The sequence below is a fragment of the Saccostrea cucullata genome, unplaced genomic scaffold, assembly GCF_032062105.1.
Source record: "Saccostrea cucullata isolate Sc308-1 unplaced genomic scaffold, CSIRO_AGI_Scuc_v1 ctg11067, whole genome shotgun sequence".
Taxonomy (NCBI): domain Eukaryota; kingdom Metazoa; phylum Mollusca; class Bivalvia; order Ostreida; family Ostreidae; genus Saccostrea; species Saccostrea cuccullata.
In genome coordinates, this window is record NW_026923705.1 from 1 (window position 1) to 22347 (window position 22347).

Here is a 22347-nt window from a genome sequence, read left to right on the forward strand (position 1 = left end):
GCCAAAAATATAATACTCCTTAACATTAATTTAAAATTTATTTAGATATTTTTTCCAGGATGAAATTGAAAGTAAATGGAAATTATTTTTGTAAGAATAATAAGTTAGCAAGATTTTACAAGCTAGAGGCTTTGGTCTGAGTGGTATGTCTTTTGTTAAATGCAGGCCTGATTTTTTTTTTTTGGTCTCAGTTTTGTTAAATGTAGGCCTGATTTTTTTGTTCAAGTTGTAGTTCTTTTGTAAAATGTGACCTAATTTTCAAACTGACCTTGACATCATTGAGTTCCTCTACGAAATTGAACAGCATGGGGTTGACATCCTGGATTCTCATTACAGATTTAGAGGTCATCAGCTTCAGGAACTGCTTAGAGGCACGACTCACCTGTAACAGGTTTATTGTCATTAAATTAAAACGTTATCAATTTGTTATTAAGAAATTGTAAAATTCTACAAATAACCAGCAGGTAGCAAATAATTTTACTCTCTTTTTTCATACATCATAAGAAAATCATGTAATATTTAAAAATTGCTAAGTTCTAAAAATGTAAATTAATTTTACATGTGCATACACATGCATTTTGTATGCAAATTAACACAAACAGTCAATTCTCAAATTATCGCCATTCGATTCATCGCCATTTTCGCAATACCGCCATGATTTCCCAAGAACGTTTTTCCTGCTATATAAAATTCTCTTTATAACGCCAAATTCGCATACCACCATCCGCCACCCTGTTTTCACAACAAACGTCCATTTTTAAATGTCAATTATCTCGATATACCGCCACAGGTGCATGTGGTCAGTGAAGCACGGCTAATTGGTTGACGCCATCCCTGTTGTAAAGCATGCAAAGGCAGACAAGGTACATGCAATTAAGTAATTAAACGAGCATTAAATAAACAATAATTTTAACATGAACTGTTATAATAATTTTGTTTTCTGTTTAATAAAAATATTTGTTCACGGCTTCGCCACGAAAGCGGTCACTGTTAAACTTAGTACGCCGATAACAATATTATTTTGATGATCTCTGCTTTTAACAATGTAAGGTTTGCTGAAAAAATAATAAAACGGTATAAATTGTGAACGTTTCATTATCAATAATGCCATAAACAATGAATTTATTCAAGAATGCATTTTACGTACTATCGGCAATATATCACGACAGTCCACCCAGCAAGTTTTTTTTTTTTCAATATCATACATGCAGATTTACATGCATACACATTTACTTGCCTTTCTTTCATAACTGCACATTTTGTTTTAGCGACATTGTAAATTTAAAAAAATTACTTGAAGTATTTTCAATCAGAAATATGTTGTTATTTTCATGTATATGTTATATTAAAAATAGAAACGCTAAATGGTATTTCTAAGAACAGTAACTCTACGCATACTTCTTGTTTTCTAAAAGATGGGAAATTCAATTCATCGCCAAATTCGTTATACCGCCATGATTATTAAATTACAAAAGGTGGCGGTTTATCGAGAATTAACTGTATATATTCGACAAGCAGTTTAATTGCTCAATTGAGCAAGAAATCTTAAATTCATTATGATATATTACTCATAAATACAAAGAGCACTGACCTTTCTGGGTTCAAAGTCCCAGTTATGTAGAACTCTGGCAGGAATGACCATAATATTGTTCCAGTGACAAAGTTCACAAAAATAATTTCCTGAGTAATCACAAAGCCGAGGCTCACTGAAACCTGACTCTGGGAAAGAAAGACCATAACCATTGAAATATATTGAATATAAGAAAAAAACAATAAAGGGGCAGATGCAAACGGCAATAAAAAGGATGGAGATTTAATCTATGCCAAAAAAAATTACGGAGATTTGATAAAAAAAGTTAATTGAGAGTAGGCAGCAAAAATCCAATGACTTGCTGACTGATGTTACTGAATTAAATGTGTAAGTTGACAAAGAAAATCTTACGGAATGAAATGGCTTTCCTACATTCTGCACACCTGTAGTTCTGGGCAGATAAACCTCTGTTTGGACAAATTGAAAGACAGAATTCAGGGATATCCAGCACCTACAAAAGTATTCATTTTATTCATTAAGACATAAAATATCTTATTTTAAATATAAGATGTATAACCTTTCACCAATTGTCTGATTTCTAACCTTCTGACTGGCACACATTCTAGTTATTGTATTAAGACACTTTTCATGACAGCTATATCCACATTCTGAAAAAAAACAAAACGCGAAGTCTTAATGCCCCTGACAACATACACACTGCATAATTACAAAATGAACTGCTTTATCCAGGTTACATAGCTACCTGAACATTTGAACCATTTCTGTATGACCCCCAGAATCATGGCGTTACACTTCTCACAGTAGTACTTTGTACTCCGACTCTCCTGGGTCTGGAATTTGTGTCCCACCACCAGCTTAACATCTAGTGGGACAGGTTCTGGGCCATCCTGTTGAAGAAATACATGCACAGTTAAGTCACCCCGTGTGGCACAGTGGTTAGAATGTCTGCTCTAAAGTCGTGAAGTAAGAAATTTATCCTCATGTCCAGGGTTCAAATCCCACTGTGGGAGGTCCAGGGTTGTCTTTTGGTTGAGAATGTTGTCGCAGTAGGTGCTGGCATGAGAAAGATCCCTCCCTGCTCAATGGCCCTGAGTGCCGACTAAAGGACAAAATTTGCAGCTCTCCACCAGCAAGTGGTAGTGTCTCCATATGAGTGAAAAATTCTCGAAAGGGATGTTAAACAACATACAAACAAACAAACATGCACAGTTACACTCATTGCTTGAATGAGATTTCTCATTTGCTCAGTTTTGTTCAAATATCTTTAGCATTTTATGCCTTTTCATTATAACTTTGGTAAGTTTACCTTTAACTCCTGAAGCTTCAGTCTCAGTTGAACCAGTTTCTGGACAAGATTTTTGTGTCGGTCAGAATGAGGCTGGGCTTGACCAATCAAATCTTTACAATTCTCTATAGCCATCTCCATCTCCTCTGTGCTACTCAGCCCAAAATGTCCCTGTTCATATCAATACAAAGACGTCAGATACAAAATGAAAATCTAATTTGAAAGTGCATATATGTAGTTCATTTTGTACCAAGATAATCAAAAGAACTTTGTATCCAAGCAAGATCTTGTATCCTCTCACTCAAAATATTCTATCAATGGCCATTCAGAGATTATAAACATCAGTCAATTAATTACAAGAATTTTTCTAAACAATGTCAACAAATAAAATGTTACTTGCCTCAGGGTGAGAGAAGTGATCCTCTGCTAGTCCCAGGTCAGCATTCGTAATGTCTGGATTGTCATCAGAAATGTCCGTCCAAGAGCTGCCATTAGATCCTGAATTAGAGATACACATATGCATAAGATTAAGACTGCAAAACCATCTCCCTTTATCATCACAGTTTATAGATCTGCAAAACATCCTCATAATGACCATCAATTTTTCTTTTGTGACTGGTCTGCATGTATGTCTTCATTTAAAAACTTTACATTTAACTTAACCATGACTCAAAAATGAAGGATTATACAGAAATATCAGGATTTACACACACACACCGTTACTGGACTTGAATCTAAAATCCTGTTCACTGATAGCTGGTATGACTTCCTCTGTATAATGGTTCTCCTCCATGTGTAAATCTCTGTCAAAAGGATTGAATCTGTCCACAGAAAATATTTTCTTCAGCTCTGACTTTTGTCTGGACTCTTCTACAATGACTTTGACTTTAGGTTCCGATGTCTGCAGTGAATCTAACTGTTCCCGGTTGTTTGAGCTTTTCACTGTCACGGTCCCACTATCTTCATCGCTGAGTGGTTCTGTGTCTTCGAGCCCTGACGGAGGTCCCACTTCCTTATTCAGGTCAATCTCTGTAATTGTGTAGTCTCTCTCTTCCTCCTCTGATGAAGAGAAATCTGAATCTGTGTCGGAGAGCTTCCTGACACGATGCCCCGTTAACTTAACACTGGCTGTACTTGACTCGATGTGATGCACAAGGCCACCCGATACTGTACTTTTGGCACTTATTGGGAGATCTGAGGCTCTTCTCACTGTCGATGTTTCAGTGGATTTTTCCATGGCATAACACAATAAAGTGCCGCGCCACAGCATGATACGCCCGTCAAAAAAATTACAATTTTCTTGAACAGTTTAGGTGCAAGAAAATCACATCAACCTTGATTCAAAGATTTCGATGATTTGTCATTTATCCATCCCCTGTGATGTAGGCATCAATTATAATAAATATTACATCACTGATAGATTTCTGTGCTGGTTGTGTTAAACCTTGTCAAATGCCCATCATCAAATTAGTCTTAACAACTTAATCTATACCAAATTAATTTTGAAAAAAAAGGCTGGCCATCAAATGACATATGTTATAAACTGACCAGCAGTTCTTCTGTCTAATCCCCAAAGGGCTGCTTAATCAGAGCGACTGAGATAGCTACCCTTCCTACATTGAACTCATTAATTAATCTTTAACTGGATGCTTGTCTGCTCATTACTACCAAGAGATGAATGGGTCTGCACTATAATTTTTTTTTAAAACATATAAAATACTCTCAGATTTTTTTTTTTTTTGGTTGAGATTTAATGTCCGACAGATTTTAGTATGTAATTCATATGGACATGCTGATTCAACCCCACCCCATAAAATTAGTTTTTAAATTAATAATATTACATAATATCAGATTAGTCTATTATGCAATATCAAATTAGTTTTAATTACTTTTCATCAAATTTATTTCAAAACTTAAGCTAGTCAACAAGAGCTATTTTTAATCAAACAGGCTTACCCATTTGCCCAATTCTCAAGGGATATAGATAAGGCCAATGCTCTGTCAATAGCTCCTCGCACTCAAAACCCATTAATTATGTTCCCCAAACGAAGTTGGGGAACATATTGTTTTTACTCTGTTTCTTATTATTATGTTCCCCAAACGGAGTTTGGGAACATATTGTTTTTACTCGGTTTCTTATTATTATTATTATTATTATTCTTTTTTTCTTCTTTGTTCTCCGGTACTTTTTTGTCCGCGAGTGTTCTCAGAAACTGTTCACCCAACTAAGCTAAAACCTTTTTAGGGTTAATAGGTGTGTAGTGTAGGTGTGCGGAACGAAGGTCATTTTGCGCGCATACGCATGCACGTGCGTGCGCGTGAAATGAGAGAAATGACCGATATACTTAATATCGCTATCACTTTTACATTGTTTAATTAAATGATTTGAAACTCATTATATAAAGATATATTAATAGTGTAGATAATATGACACTGTCAAATTAGCACGAACTCACGCGCATGCACGTGCGCTTCGCTCTGATTGGCTGAAACAAAAATCTCAATATCTTTTCTGTTTTTTGACGAAATAATATGAAATTTAAAATATAGGCATACTTTAGGATGTTCTACAATATTATATATAAAAATTGTCATGAAAACACGCGCATGCACGTGCGCTGCAATCTGATTGGCTTAAACTTGAAATGGCTATAATTCCCTTATTTTTCAACCAAACAGGATGGGATTTAGAACATAGACAGATATAATAGACTCCTACAAGAAGGTATGGTCATCATGCACGTGCGCTTCGTTCTGATTGGCTGAAACAAAAATCTCAATATCTTTTTTGTTTTTTGACGAAATGCTATGAAATCTTAAATATATACATACTTTAGGATGTACTACAATATGATATATAACAATTGTCGTGAAAACACGCGCATGCACGTGTGCTGCAATCTTATTGGCTAAAACTGGAAATGGCTATGACTCCCTTGTTTTTCAACCAAACAGGATGGGATTTAGAACATAGACAGACATAATAGACTCCTACAAGAAGGTATAGTCCTCATGCACGTGCATGCACGTGCGTGCATGTGAAATGAGTAATATTAAAATACGCTTAAATGAGTGTATTTTCTAATACTTCTGGATTAATTGATTTGTTATTAAGTATATTAAAATATATATATATATAGTGTAGACAAGATGATGTGGTCATTACGCTCATGCATTCAGATGAGCACGCGTGCAATGCTAAAATTTAGATACATTTTGTATTCTTCTGGGAAAACGTTGTTTAAGTCTAAATTGCATAAAGTGTGTCTTACTTAATAGCGCTTACAGGGAATACGGCACCAAAAGGGAGTTGGGGAGCGTTTGGGGAACATCTGTAACGGTCCCCGTTACAATTAGCCCTAGTTATTATTATTATTATTTTTCTTCTTCTTCCTGGAACTTTTTTGTCCGGGAATGATCTTGTAAACTGTTCGTCCGATATAGGTAAAACCTTTTTAGGGTTAGTAGACATGTTATGTAGATTTGCGGAATCAAGGTCATTTTGCGCGCACGTGCTTGCAAGAGCGTGCACGTGCAACACGTGAAATGACCAATATAGTAGATATAGCCACAACTGTTCTATTTTTAGATGAAATGCTTTGAAGCTCATAATGTGAGGATATATTAGTAGTATAGACATGACGACATGGTGAAAATAGCAAGATCTCACGCGCATGCACGTGCACTTCGCTCTGATTGGCTGCAACTAAAGTCTCAATATCTTTCTTGTTGTTTGACGAAATCCTTTGAAATTTTGAACATAGCCATGCATTAGAATATCCTACAACATGAAATAAAAGAAATTATCATGAAAACACGTGCATGCACGTGCGCTGCAATCTGATTGGCTGAAACTTTAAACAGCTATAACTCCCTTGGTTTTCAACCAAACAGGATGGGATTTGGAACATAGATAGATATAATGGACTTCTACAAGTAGGTATGGTCACCATGCACATGCATACACATGCGTGTACATGTGCTGCAATCTGATTGGCTGAAAGTTTAAACAGCTATAACTCCCTTAGTTTTCACCCAAACGGGGTGGAATTTAGAACATAGATAGATGTAATGGACTTCTACAAGAAGGTATGGTCACCATGCTCATGTATACACGTGCGTGCACGTGAAATGAGTAAAATCAAACATACACTTGAATGAGCGTATTTTTTAAATAATTTTGGATTAAATACTTTAATATTCAGTGTATTAAAAATATAGATTGTGTAGACAAGATGATATGGTCATGACGCAAATGCATTCACATGTGCACGCGTGCAATGCTAAAGTTTAAATGATTTTTGTACACTTCTTTGTAAATGTTGTTAAAATCTCAGATGCATAGAGTTTGTCTTATTTAATGAAGCTTACAGGGAATATGGCACCAAAAGGTAGTTGGGGAGCGTTTGGGGAACATCTGTAACGGTCCCCGTTACAATTAGCACTAGTTTCTCTCTAATTTGACATGCAATTTTCTGTTATCAAAATTCTTCTTGACCAGTGCTTGATAATTACACTCATGGGAGACATGGGATTTCTCTAACATACATTATATTTGTTTTAGATTGCTGTCAAGTATATGCTTAAAAAAAAATAAGTATTTTCTTGATTTAACACTTTTTTAATAAGAACAGTGCAATACTCTTACATTATTTAGGATGTGTAAATGAATAGTAAAAAGACACATTTTTTTTTTAAAAATCCACTTAAATTAAAGGTCACAGTGACCTTGAAATAGGTCGCGACACACCTTCTACCTAAGATGCATAAACTGGCCAAGTTTGATGATTGTAGGTCTTATGGTTTTCTAGTTATGGGCCGGAAAGGATTTTTCCATATTTGGCTATAACTTCTTAATTAAAGGTCAGAGCGACCTACTTTTTGTGTGCGACACACCTTCTACCCAAGATGCATCAGATGACAAAGTTTGGTAATCCTAGGCCTAGTAGTATTAAAGTTATGAGCCGGAAACGAAAAAGCTAACAGACAGACGGACAGACGGACAGACGGACGGACACGAAGCCTATAACATAATACGTCCCGTCTTAAGACGGGCGTATAAAAACTGCAACACAAATTATACTCAACAACGACAATGAAGCAAATTACATGCATCAAGATAACTTTCATCTGTTTCTGTAGTACACAGCTTTTCGTTGCAATGACTATTGATATTATACAGTCAATATTTACAGTTTTTAAACATCATACAAAAAACAAAGATAGCCTATCGAAAATTGGAAATCCGCCAGACACTTCCTGTCACGCGATCGCGACTGTCAGTGTTGTTGCAGAGATCCAGTGAAACAATGTAGGCTAAAATAATTAACTACAGGTAATAAAATGTATAAAAATACCGTTCATTTTGACAGTTTTTCTTGTATCTGATAACAGATTCAGCCTAAAAGATAAATGATCGCTTTCTCCTCACTGTTTCAGACTTTGTTTATTTGTTTACCAAAAAATTGAATCTCGATCCCGATTTAGTGGACTCAAAGCAAGAGGATCTTGTTGGTAACCCGTGCAATAAGTTTCTCAAGTGCTCTGAATGACCCTAGCTGCAGAACTGTAGCTCTCCGAAAAATATACATTGATAGACCGGAGAGCTACAGTGCCACCCATTGAAAAAACTGTATATTTATTGCGCACAAAAAGTTGCGCTTGTGTATGGATTAATTCTTCCAAATTCTTACCTCAATTGCAAAAACTTTAGATTTCAAAACATTCCGTACTCTTCTATCAAGTACTTTCGTAGTTGACATCTACACGAAACGCGTTGGGCCGATTTATCTTACAAATCAAAATGGCAGTATAAACAGACGAAATTTTCGATGATCTCGATTTCAGGGCCAGGAGGGCTATATACAACAACTATAATGTATGTTTTGTTGTGGAAGCAGTGAAAGATTATGTTAGGAATACACGTTTAGTAATATTTTGAGGTTTTAGTTTTAAAAACATAGAGAAATAAATTGATAAACAGCGCACTTTTTTGTGCGCAATAAATATACAGTTTTTTCAATGGGTGGCACTGTAGCTCTACGGTCTGTCAAATTATTTTTTGGAGAGCTACAGATCTGCAGCTAGAATGACCCCAAATGATTCTGTAAACTCATGTACGTGATTAAAATATTTTCACAATTTATCATTTTATACAAATTTTTGCTTTCTTACTTTTCTACTCTAAATTTTCTGGATTATAGTTTAAATATTTCTCCCGAAATTCGTAGAACTTTTCAATTTCCATATAAAATAAGCATAAGTAAGTAAATTTTTATTTAAAGTCGGCATTGTATACATTGCATAACAAGAAACATGAGCTCTGTAGAGCTCTTAATCCGACTATCACAGTTAAAATATCACAAGAAAACATTTACAAACATAAATTAACATGCAAAAACACATGTACATATATACACATACATATGGCAGATAAAACGAGTTTTAAGAATTAAACAAACTTTGGGAATTGATATATATATATATATATATATATATATATATATATATATATATATATATATATATATATATATATATATATATATATATATATATATATATATATATATATATATATATATATATATATATATATATATATATATATATATATATATATATATATATATATATATATATATATATGTTAAAGAAAAAAGACAAACTTGAAAAGCAATATGATTTCATTAAGAAAAACAGAAATAATAATAATGTGAATATTATAAAATAAATAAATAAAAGTCATATGACAGTAATATAAAATTAATTAGGCACTACGTTTAACCCATAAAGTCAGATTAAAAATAACTAATTGTATTATTATTAATAATAATGAATAATAATAATAAGGCCATCCTTAAAAAAATTTTTTTTTGCGGTAACGCGCCTCATCATTTAAGGTGTGGGTAGGTAGGTAGGCTTATTTTTTTTTTTTTGGAGACAAAAAGTCAGAATTAAATTTCAATTATACAGAGGTATTTTCACTTTAAGTTTCTAATCAAACAAGAAAATTAAGGCATTCTTAATGAATCCAATCTTTTATTGTTCAAATATTAGAACACATCAGTTCTTTTTTAAAAAACGGCATCTACAGGTGCAATGGGGACGTAAAAAAATGTCAATAGGATAAAATTAGAAAATGGATCTGTAAAAAAAAAAAAAAAAAAAAATTTTTTTTGAACCCATAAAAAAAATCCAGTAGGGTGGATTTTGGTGAGTCGGTCGCGTTACCGCAAAAAAACAATTTTTTAAGGATGGCCTAAAATCAATAAATTTGAAAATTTAGAAAATTAAAAATCCACACAGATATAGCTAAACCAAATTGAGAAAGAAGGGGAAAAAAATAATTTATATTCCTCATCAATACACATCCTGCCTAGTGATTGGGTCAGTCCCTACCTACTGCAGGTACATAGGTAAGATATGCATTGTTGTGAGGGTAAAGAAAAAATTCTTCAAGAGGCAAGGTTTAATTTACAGATATAAGAGAAACACTAGAAAACAATAAAATAAAATGAGGTGGTATCAGTAAAGTAAATGAAAGATTTCAAAAATAATGGAAAATTTCAAAAATAAAAAACTGTTTCTAAACTAAATAAATAAATAACAAATATCGTCTCATCAGCTATGCAGCCCCACGCTGTGGTTTCTGCAGGAACTACATTTGCATTTTACCCCCGTCCATGTTTCAACGAAGGTTTTAAACTGGCTGAGGGTGGAAAGTTCCCTAGCATGATTTGGTAAAGAATTCCACAACGTAGCAGCTGCATAGCTGAATGACTGTTTTCCATACCTAGTTGTTCTTGGCCTAGGTAATTCCAGAGTCTTTTGATACTTAAAATTGTATGTGGAATTTCGCTGTTGAACTCAATCTTGCAGGAACAGTGGGCTTTGCTTGTTCATAATTTTGAAAACTTCTAGGGCCATGGCTCTCATACGCCTGATTTTCAGTGAGGGGAGGTTTGATTTTACTAGTAGCTGGTCATAACTGCTTGTGTAGTCATAATATATAAATCTTAGTGCTCGTTTCTATTTTTTTGCATGACAAGTGTTTATAGTGCAAACAACTAAAGCAATTGATTCCATGAACATACATAATATTCGTAATCAACGTTTAATCTTGCATTCCACCATATCTTGCAATTGGCGATCAAAAAAATTCTTCGTTGAAAAACACTTATTCTACAAACAAATAAATGACAACTTTGTAGGTAATCTTCACAGGTACTTGGGTCGTGGTTTATTAATATTTATATTGTACCTTATTGATATGTAAAAAAAAAGTATCAATAAGGTACATTATACATATTTATAAACCACGACCCAAGTACCTGTGGTAATCTTCGGAGACCAAGTCTTCCAACAAACAGTTGGAACCCTATAGATGCTAATTGTGCCCCTCTTTTATCCGACCTTTTTATATTCCTATGAAGCAGAATTTATTAAAAAAAAAACTTCTACGTGAAACATATGGAGATAACGAACAGTATTCAAGTTCAAAGTCCATAAAACAAAACAAACTAGAACTGTCCAAACGGGACAAAATACCCCCCCCCCCCCCGCTGGGTTTTTCAGAGGTCATAAATCATGAATATTTTATGGATTTAAGAGAAGAGAGAAATGCTAAAACATTTTTAGTGCAAATGTAATTGCTCATTATATTTTTGATAAATGAAACAAAGGCTCAGCCTAATAAAAAATAGACTAAATATACGGACCAGACACGAATTATGAACTTTTTCTGTCAGTGACCTTGAACTTGCATAAATGACCTTGTTACAAAGTCATGACACAACCTCAGGTCATAAGCAATGTTTGTGTGAAGTAGTAGATTCAAGTTTTTCCATAATAATGAAAGATATAGACCGGACACAAATTATAAAATTTTCCCTCCAGTGACCTTGAACTTCCCGAAATGACCTAGACCCAAGGTCATGACACATCCTTAGATCTTGAGCAATCTTTGTGTGAAATGAGAACTTACCAAGTTTATCCATAAGAAAGATATGGACCAGACAAGAGTTATAAAATGTTTCTTCCAGTGACCTTGAACTTCCCCAAATGATCTTGACCCAGGTCATGACACATTCTTAGGTTAGGAGGAATCTTTGTGTGAAATGAGAATCTACCAAGTTTATCTATAAAAAAGATATGGACTGGACACAAATTATGAAATTTTTCTTCCAGTGACCTTGAACTTCCCCAAATGACCTTTGTCAAGGTCATGACACACCCTTAGGTTATAAGCAATCTTTGTGTGAAATTAGAACCTTCCAAGTTTATCTATAAGAAAGATATGGACCGGACACAAATTATGAATTTTTTCTTCCAGTGACCTTGAATTTCATCAAATGACCTTGGGTCAAGATCATGACACACCATTAGGTCATGGGCAATGTTTGTGTGGAGTAGTAGATACTAATATTCCTCCGTAAGAAAGATATGGACCGGACTGTCGTTTGCACAGCTAGACAGACGGACGGACGGACAGACGGACAAGGTGATTCCTATATACGAAGTTTTTAGGGGGGTATAATATAAATAGGAGGAGAGCAAACACGGACCTCCAAAAACATCAGAGGAGGGATCAGGTGCCGAGGAAGAGTGGAGCATTCTCTGCCGACCGGTCACACCCGCCATATGCTCCTTGTCATGATCGGGAAAGAGCGGAAAAATCCGTCGTCAATTCAGTGTATAAATAATGGATTAACAATTAATATGAAAAATGTCTGTCAGCATTGGACTCAATGATAAATTGTAATTGTATATATACGTAGAGCATGCTCTTGCATATCGAATCAATTGAGAGATATAAACCCCGTATGCAGGTGACAAAGGTAAACAATGTATTGCTGCATTAGTAGGGGAAGTTGACGATTGAAAAAGTAAGGATATCACGTTTATCATAGAGCATGTTTGTTAGATTACCATGCATTAACGTCCCTTTTAAGTAAAATTAGCATCCACAAGTCATTTTACGTTATTTATTACGCTATGTGACAGTATACAAAACTACCAGTTTTAAAGAGCGTATTTAACACATTTTCATATCTACAACATCAAAAAATCTAATTGAACTGTAAAGACAAATTGTTTAACTATCTGAATATTATAATTTTAAATTTTTTATTGTTTTATGCTTTTTTATATTCCGCTTCATTGTTGGAACATGTTCTGAAATAAAACGTCACGAATTTAACACGTCCTAAAAACCGCGTTCTTTTATTCCTCCGTTACCAGGACTACAGAGGTATTAGTCTGCTTTTTTGTACAAAAGTAGGTGGAGAAGATCATGGTGAGTATAATGATATCAAACATGTCCGACTATTTTACTTAATTGCTATGATAATAGATCGTCAAACGTAAGCTTTTTTTCAGAGCGATTTTTCACTCGTATGCTGAGCCGGTTGCATATGTGTTACAATAATAGATCGAAAGAGAATCGTCTCTTCTTTAAGAAACTGTGTAGATTATTTTCCCTAACATCGGCGCTAAAAAGCGATCCTTCAAATAACAACACAACATATTTCGCGAATTACTTCATTTAACGTCATTTTCACGCCTACTAGGCTAAACCATAGGCGCTCCCCATGTAATTCTGTAAATGACGTATGATAAGTATATATAGGTCTACCCCTCTATACTATAAAATATCCATTTTATAGTATAGAGGGGTAGACCTATATATACTTATCATACGTCATTTACAGAATTACATGGGGAGCGCCTATGGGCTAAACTGTTTTGTAATGGAGTTTGTTTACTGTAACTATGGATTTTCAGAGGGGTGTAACTCTGCATGTCTTTCTTATGGGGTGCCAAAGGAGGTATTTTTTTTTTTAGAATTTCATGCTAAAATTCATTTATAAATGTCACTAAATTAATATATTACATGAATCAATGATGAGAACTGGGTAAATATCTATAAAAAAAAAAAGAAAAGAAAAGAAAAAAGCATGTTGTAATTTTTAAGCAATACGAGGGTCATTCAAAAAGTTCGTAGACTTTTGTCATAACTTTTTTATTTAACGTCATATTAAAACCAAATTTTTTTTACACATATTGTAACAATGAATTCAAATAATTTGAGCAAAAAAATTGGAAAATATCTTGATAATTATCAAAATTATCAAAGATTTAAGACAGAAAAAATGGGGTACGGAGCAGGGTCAAAATTGACCTATTTTCTAATTATACACTTTATAATGTCTAGAGTCGTATCTCTAATAAATGGCTCTTAAATGAAATAAAATTGAAATGTTTAAATTCAAAATTGTTCAATTACTGCATATGCTAAAATTTAATGTGATACATCACTTCGTTTAAAAGATATCAATCTTTAAAGGCAGATAGACTTCATGAAAAGAAGCAAAAAATGATGACGTCGAAGGACGTGGAGTTAGGAGTACCGATAAAATTTTGTTTTGCATTCGGGAAACCTTTAAAAGAAACTCTGAGAATGCTTGATGAACCAGGAAATTGATGCAAAATGCTATGCATTTGTTTATAATGGGAATGACCATTGTTTGAGTGTTACAGACTTGGAATCGGACCACGAACGATCTGCGAAGAAACAAATTATAGTAAAAAATCTTGTCAAAGAGTTAGTAACGTCATAAAATGTGATTTGCGATTCACTTTTGCGGAACTTGTGAAAACAAGAGTTACGCGATAAAGAATTTGAAATTTAACTTTCAATTTAAAATATTTTCATTTTACTTAAGGTACTCAAACAATTGTTACTGAACTAGGTGTAAAGGGCTTTAGTTTCAAGAATCCAGATGAAGCAACAAACTGTGGATGAAATGAAAAGGCAGAGTAATTTTAAGAAAATTTTCCGACGTTGTTTTTGATACCATAGTATTGTTAACCATGCTCCGTGGTGACAAAATATGTTACTTTTAAAATTGTCTAACACGAGTTCCTTTTAAAACAAATGGAATGAAACTTTACACACTGACAAAATAAATGTTTTTACATATAAAAATGTGTTGATCTAAATTTTTGTAAGAATAATATGATGATGGAGGACATTGTCTACGTATTTTTTGAATGACCCTCGTAATTTATGATTTAAAAAAAAAAAAAACAATAAATAAATAAATAAATACATAAAAAAAAAAAAAGGAAAAATAATATATAAAACCCTTTTTATTGTTTATCTAAAGGAGTGTTAAAATTTTTTTAAGTTAGTTGCTAAATTAATAATAAAGCTTAATTTATCGTATGATAAATTCTAGAGGATGATGTTTAAAAATTAATGTAATAGAAAATTATGGTTTTTATGAGGAATATAGTTTTACTATCACAGCCTTCATTTGCATTGTCTTAATACCATACAGTTTATATCCACACATTGACATACTGTATTGTAATTGAATTTGTATTTTTCTTTATTAAGAAATAATATTTATACACACCATATTAGTAAAAATAGTGATATACTATACATTTTCCCTCGAGGGACAGGCATGGATGGATTTTTTGCTTGATAATATTATTATCTATTTTTAAACATTTTTATTTATTTTTAAATCATTTGCAAGGTAGGCTCATACCCGTCAGTGAGGTAGCATCGCTTTTAAAGGTTGGGGGGGGGGCAGTCAGAGAAAAAAAATTACTTACCTGAAAAAATTTAACAAGCAAAACAAGGAATATATATTGCTCAAACTTGAAAATCCTGTTTCGTGTGTATATGTGTGTGTGTGTGTGTGGGGGGGGGTACCAATTTTTTTAATATAAAAAAAACTACATTACCCTATATCAATTTCCTGTAGCAAAAAAGGGGGCAACCAGCTTTCAATGAACATTTTCAACAGTTAAATTTCTGTTTGGAAAAAAGTGTGTGTGTGTGTGTGTGTGTGGGGTGGGTGGGTCTGCCCCCTCCCCCCCCCCCCTTTCATCTGTTGCTACGTGCCAGCCTGTAGATCTGCTTAATTTTGCATTAACTGTGTTGTGTAGACATTTTGATTCAGATTGTTTGATCAGGGACGTTAAACAACAAACAAACATGAGAGGGAGAAAGCGAGGAATTAAAGAAAGAGAGAGAGAGGGGGGAGAGAGAGAATGATATAGTAAGAGCTTAATCTAACAATCTAGCAATTCGCAGACAATTTGGACAATCTTTAATACAGTTTACGGAAATTTACATGTACATGTATTTTTTAACCTAAATATCATGTAATTTAAATTAAATTTTTGTCTCATCTTTCCCCTTTCAGATTCTATAATATGCTACTACCAGTGATATTCATGGTTAGTTTGCTGCAATCTTTTAATGAAATGTCCACTTCAAACATCAAAATTTTCAATTCTGACATTATTAGCTTGAGAAAAGAATGTGGAGCATCCAAGACTGCTCAATGGGTTTTTGAAAACTCACAAAACTGCAATTTTACCTCCACTAAGGTAGCAGTTTCAAGGCTATGGACTCAGTATGTGAAGCTTAGAAAGACATATGGTCTGAATGAGGGAAGTAAATTCAAAGAATTCCTGGATACGGAATTTGTTCCACCTAAGATGTCTAAAAGTAAACCCAGGGTTTCTGAATCATCATATTTAATTAGCTCAGATGGTGATGCTTCTTCCACGGCAATCTAAATTGCCAAATCACTTATTCTTGAAAATCAAAGTCTTGTCACAGAGAAATCAAGATTAGAATCAGTTATGTCAAAACAAAATTCCAGCATACAATGTATAAGCAGTTATTCAGACGAAGTAACGAAGAAAAAGGAAATTCTTCGCGAGAAGTTAAATGATTCAAAGCAAGAAACCAAACGAACAAAAAGAAGAGAAGAATACTGGAAAACGAAATGTACCCGCTTAGAAACTTCAGCAGATTCATCTGTAGAGGAATGTCGCAAATCCATAAGCGAATTACAAGACGAAAATGATGACCTCAACGATGTTGTCAGAGAACTAAGGAAAACATTAAAGGAGAAAGAGGAGGAAATTTCAGCAATGTCTGAGCTATTACAAGAAGCAAAGGAAAATGATGTGATTCGCTTGTTTAATAAAAAAGAGAAAACCTTCACACCTCAGCTTCATCTATGTGTATACAGTCTTCTTGAACACAATGTTCCTGCTACCCAAATTGGTAAGTGCTAATACTTTGGTACATCCTGAGTTTGTGTGTTATGTTTGTGTTTTATTGTGCGTGCTCCTTCAAAAAGTAGAGAAAGAATCATTTTTTATGTACCTCTAACTTATATGTAAGATAAATTTTTTAGTTACGTCATACATGTAATAAGTAATCTTTATACTTCTTTTTATAGGACCAACCATTGAGGCGTGTTTAAAATTGGCAGGGAAAAAAGCTGATCATCTTCCATGTCAATCAACTATCGCAAATATGAACATACAACGTCTTTCACTCGCTAAAAAACAACTAGAAGAAATGTTACCCGAGAAAAGGAATACTACGTTACATACAGATGAAACTTCGAAATATGGCCTAAAGTATGGTGGGTTCTCGCTTCGCGACGAAGAGGGATCATATTTTGTTTTAGGACTGCGTGAAATGGCAACCAAGTCAGCAGAGAATACTTTAGACAAATTTAAACATATTTTAGAGGATATATCTGATGCAAACAATAAAACTCTTGAAAATAGCGGGAACAAAATTTTGGGCAACATACAAAACACAATGAGTGATAGAGCAGCAACTGAATTAAAATTCAACGAACTACTAGAGATATACAGACAGAGTCTTCTTCCACAAATACGAAAAGATTACGACACTTTAGATATTGATGGGAAAGAAGCAGTCAATAGACTGAATAACTTTTTTTGCGGTCTTCATGGACTAGTTCACATGGCCAATGCTGCCCAAAAATGTTTGTTCGAAACAGAGAAGGGAATTTTCAAGAGGACCCACCAATCTATCAGGAGGGATTTTCTAAAGAAGGGGAGTCAGGTTGCTTTCGATTGATTCGAAATGCATGCAAAGCTTTTGCTAGGCGCGGAGATGAAAAAAGTGGGTGTTTTGGGAGTTTTAGAACATACATGCAGCCATTTCTTCAGCACAATGGTATCATATCCCTTCCATTACAGCCGTTTAAGGGAAATAGGTTCAATATTTTGTTTCAAAATGCAGCTTGTATATTTTATCTCCATTCTCACATGATTGATTTTCTTGAAAAATCATGCATCGAGAGTAAGAGACTCCTTATGTCTGTACTTGCGGATCTTAAGGTTTCATTTTATGTCGCAGGATTGAAAGCTTTAGGTCTTGTTGCAAAATTGATCACAACTCCTTTATGGAATCTGCTTGAAAGCAGAGAACTCTCTATTGAAAGTATGTCTTACCACTACCTTCGTTTATCAACGTATTTAACAGATGCTTGTCAAAATTTGCCAGAATTTATAAAGGGAAAATTTCCTGCTCTCTCGCCAAATAACTTGAATGGTGACAAAATATTAAGAAGTAATATTTTAAGAAGTAAGCCTAACAAATCTACTCTTGCAATTGAAGCCTACACGCTATTTTTGCTGAATAAAACATCCGACTGGTTACAAAGTAAAGAAGAAAACACGGAAATTCTCATTTCAGAAGCCAGAAAATCTGTACAAACGGAAAGATAAAGCTTTGAAAGACGGAGAAGAGAAATACAGCAAAAAAGAGAAGAGCGACAGGAGCAAGATTTTCAAAACAAAGCAGAAGTTCAAAGAAAAAGGTTACATCGTCTTGAAAAACAGAGCGATGAAATTGTTTCCTATGGGTTATGGAAATCTCAAAAGGAATGTAAATTGAAAGTAAATGAGCTCAGTCGTGTCAAGGAAAAAAATCAAGGCCATTAAGGCACAATTGCGGTATACAAAAAATGTTTTGAAACAATGTGTTACAGAAAGAGAACTTTATAAATTCACTAAGAAAGGAGACAATGGTAACAGATGCACACTCTCCTACAAAGAACTCATTGCCAATTTGTTATAAGTTCTGAAGTCAGTGTAATATTCTGTTGATAGAGATGATTTTCTTTGAGAAAAGAAATCACAATATTTACTGATATGATGAAAATTTTTGGCAATAGTAAACTTTTATACACTACCAAACAAAGTTGATATTTTGTTTAGGTCGTATTTAAATTTAAATCCTTGTAACAGAATTTGTTTCTGAAATTTAAAAACAGCAACATATTTTTATATTTTTTGCATGTTTTGCCTTAATGTTTGTGTTTTAAAACAATAAAACCTAAACTTTTGAAAAAGGAGAAAAATAATCGTGTGCTGTCAAAAACTAACACAATGGATAGTGCACTGTTTTCATACAAAATCTACACATTATAATAATGATTATTTTTCGACAGGGGTAATAAATAGAAAATGTCAATTAAAAAAATTAAAAACGCTTTATTGCAATTGTTGTATTTTATTTTATTATCAATTTCATTCATATTACATTGTAATCATTGGTTTTCCCCTCTTTTCAAGAAAAAAAGTCAACCTTAAAGTAATAAAATATGACAATATTTTAAAAGATATAACCCAGTAAAGTATGCTCTATTGGGGGGTTTCACTTGCTAAATATGATATAATCCTCAACAGTTGATATAACTTAGTTTTTTTTACTTGTTTTAAAATAAATTTGTGATCAGGTTTATTGATTTTATTTTTAACCTCTTTTTCTGAGCATAACGTTGGCGTAACGTTGCATTTTTATCGTGTGTCTCGGCTAAATGTACAGGAAGTAGGCCCTCAATGACAAGTGATACAGGCCAATCTAGATGTTTTATGCAATGAAATTTAATAATCATGATTCTCAGTAACAGAAAAAAGAAAGGTAAAAATATATATTTAACATCTAACTTTAAATTTTGCCATAAGTGATGCATTTAATTTATTTCAGAAAAGTGGTCACACACAAGACCAATACCCTTAAATTTCGCAGTCTATTTTTAGTAACAGCGCGTGACAATAAAATCTCAAAATTATATTTTTCTTAAATGATTTTTAATAAGCTTTAATTTGATATATAATACAAGTGGTAAATACTAAATATAAAATTTGACTTGTGGATGCTAGTAAAATATCCCAATGAATATGACACAGAAGTGTCAGACTCTGTGTTGTCGTCTATTTTTTCAATAAATAGGCCCCAGGACGGGTATGACCGGTCGACAGGGGATTCTTTCTCCCCCTAGGCCCTGACCCCAGCCCTGGGATTTTCATGTTCCGTGTTTAAGCCCTGTTCACAGATTTGTATTGTGTGAAGATTTATGAGATCGATCATCGGTCGTTATCTTCATCTTCTGTATTTTAAGATAGTACATGTATATACTATTACTATATACTCTGCATTTCTTGCAAATATATTCCCTAACAGCTGTTCTCCCGAAAACAATGAAAAGGGAAAAAAAGCATAAATTGGTAAAATATATATAAATAACGATAAAGAAGAAGTAATTTTCGTTAAATGAAATATATGGATACAACGAACAGTTTTCAAGCTCCGAAGTCCATTAAACAACAGAAACTAATGTATTTTTTTCATACATATTTTTAGGCCATTAAATATGTACTCTAGACGGATTTTCTGTTATTTCCCGATCATGCATGACAAAGAGCATGCGGTGAGTGTGACGAGTCGGCAGGCAAGCTCACTTCTGCATGGCACCTGATCCAATCACTGATGTTTTAGAGGTCCGTGTTTGCCCTGCTCTAATTTTGTATTGTTTAATGGACTTTTGAGCTTGAATACTGTTTGTTAATCCATATACTAAGTATATTTTATTTAAATTTTAACGAAAATTGCTTCCTCTTTTCTAAAAAAAATTAGCATGTCTTTATGACCATTTGACGTTCGATAAGAATTAAAGCTGAACACTTCTCATAAATAGGCACCGTCAGACGGGTATATAAACCGTTCGATTTCGTTACACCCGATTGCACACTCGAAACTCGTGGCCAACATGTAGTACTTCTTTCGTGGCCTTAGATTTTTTGCGTTTACTTCTTGATTTTATGTGTATTTTTGTGTTTGTAAATAATGTATTGACTTGTATTTTTAATGACACTTTTGTCCTGTTTCGGAAAAAATACGTAAAATTTGATAATTTCATCGACGTGGAGTAGCACGCAGTGTAAGATGTACGTCTATACTCGTTGGATCTCTACAGTGAAATGCATTGAACCAAGTAGCGATCTGCTCCTTATATATACTGCATATATGCATAACTGCATATAAGAGTTTAACATTTATGGATTACGGTGGGTGACCTGTGGTCTCCCCTATGATTTTATTCCATGTAAGGTTATAGTATCTATATATAGCAGTGCCCAATCTCTGATATCCTTACTAATATTAAGCGACTCAGAGTAAACGACGTCCAGTTTCTGCATTCGCAGATCTCTACCCCGCCGGGGGGGGGGAGATCTTGCCCCTTTCCACCCTTCATTTCGCTCGGACTTATCACCGATCCTTTAACATAATGGAATAATTATTTGTTAATGAATTATTTAATGTCTCCTTCATCTTCCTTATGAGGTCATGTTCAAATGGGCGACCTCATCACTTTAACACTTTAAAGTAAACCCCTGATTTTAATTATCTTACAAAGATGTACCCCCTGTATTGCGAAGTTTGCGGCTGCATGGAGATCTCCTCCCCTTTCTCTAGAATTAACATATCAAATTCATAAATCAATCAAAACTACATTTAAAAAGAAATAAATAGAGGTCACCTTATATTGTACATCAGTAGGGGACCATAGGACACCTTATATTGTACATCGGTAGGGGGACCAGAGGTCACCTTATGTTGCATCAGAAGGGGGACCAGAGGTCACCTTTTATAGTACATAAGTAAGGAGACCAGAGGCCACCTTATATTGTACATCATTAGGGGGACCAGAGGTCACCTTATATTATAGATCAGTCGGGGGACCAGAGGTCACCTTATATTTTACATCAGTAGGGGGACCAGAGGTAACTTCCTACCGGTATTATAAATCATTAGGTTCACCTTATATTGTACATCAGTAGGGGGCAGAGGACACCTTATATTGCGCCTTACATCAGTGAGGGTTCCAGAGGTTATCATATTGCACATCAGTAGGGGGACCAGAGGTCTCCTTATATTGTACATTGGTAGGGGAACCAGAGGTCACCTTATATTGTACATCAATAGGGGGACAAGAGGACACCTTATATTGTACATCAGTAGGGGGACCAGTGGTCACCTTATATTGTACATTAGTAAGGGGACCAGAGGTCCTCTTATATTGTACATCAGTAGAATGACCAGGGGACACCTTATTCTAGTTTAACATATATTTTATTCACAGAAATGGATTGAACAGCAGGCATAAATGCCTATGATCGTTCTCTCCATAAACCTTATACTGTACTGTACATCAGTAGGGGGACCAGAGGACACCTTATATTGTACATCATTAGGGGACATCATTAGGAGGACCAGAGGTCACATTAAATTGTACATAAGTAGGGGGAACCAGAGGTAACCTTATACCGGTATTATACATCATTAGGTTGACCAGAAGTCACTTTA

The 22347-nt window shown here is 34.2% G+C and overlaps 2 protein-coding genes across 2 annotated transcripts; one reads left to right on the forward strand and one right to left on the reverse strand.

Moving 5' to 3' along the window:
- Positions 1-268: 268 nt before the first annotated feature.
- Positions 269-4167, reverse strand: LOC134264708 (differentially expressed in FDCP 8 homolog; the record flags this gene model as incomplete). The annotated part of the gene is made up of 8 exons (XM_062746974.1): positions 3555-4167; positions 3238-3335; positions 2859-3008; positions 2295-2439; positions 2135-2199; positions 1943-2042; positions 1592-1719; positions 269-382 (listed from the first exon to the last, which is right to left on the reverse strand). Coding segments are annotated over exons 1-8 (1353 nt in total), but the record flags the coding sequence as incomplete, so codon positions are not given.
- Positions 4168-16121: 11954 nt separating this feature from the next.
- LOC134264709 (uncharacterized) lies at positions 16122-18214 on the forward strand. The gene is made up of 3 exons (XM_062746975.1): positions 16122-16368; positions 16462-16935; positions 17114-18214. Exons 1-3 carry the CDS (start codon positions 16122-16124, stop codon positions 17767-17769), a joined length of 1377 nt encoding a protein of 458 aa, XP_062602959.1. The 3' UTR covers positions 17770-18214.
- Positions 18215-22347: the final 4133 nt, after the last annotated feature.

Bases quoted from the DNA above. Each gene is read 5' to 3' on its own strand.
- LOC134264709 (XM_062746975.1), top strand. From the start codon at position 16,122: ATGTCCACTTCAAACATCAAAATTTTCAATTCTGACATTATTAGCTTG. The intron at 16,369-16,461 runs GTAAACCCAGGG...CACTTATTCTTG, and splicing joins TCCACCTAAGATGTCTAAAA to AAAATCAAAGTCTTGTCACA. The intron at 16,936-17,113 runs GTAAGTGCTAAT...TTCTTTTTATAG, and splicing joins TGTTCCTGCTACCCAAATTG to GACCAACCATTGAGGCGTGT.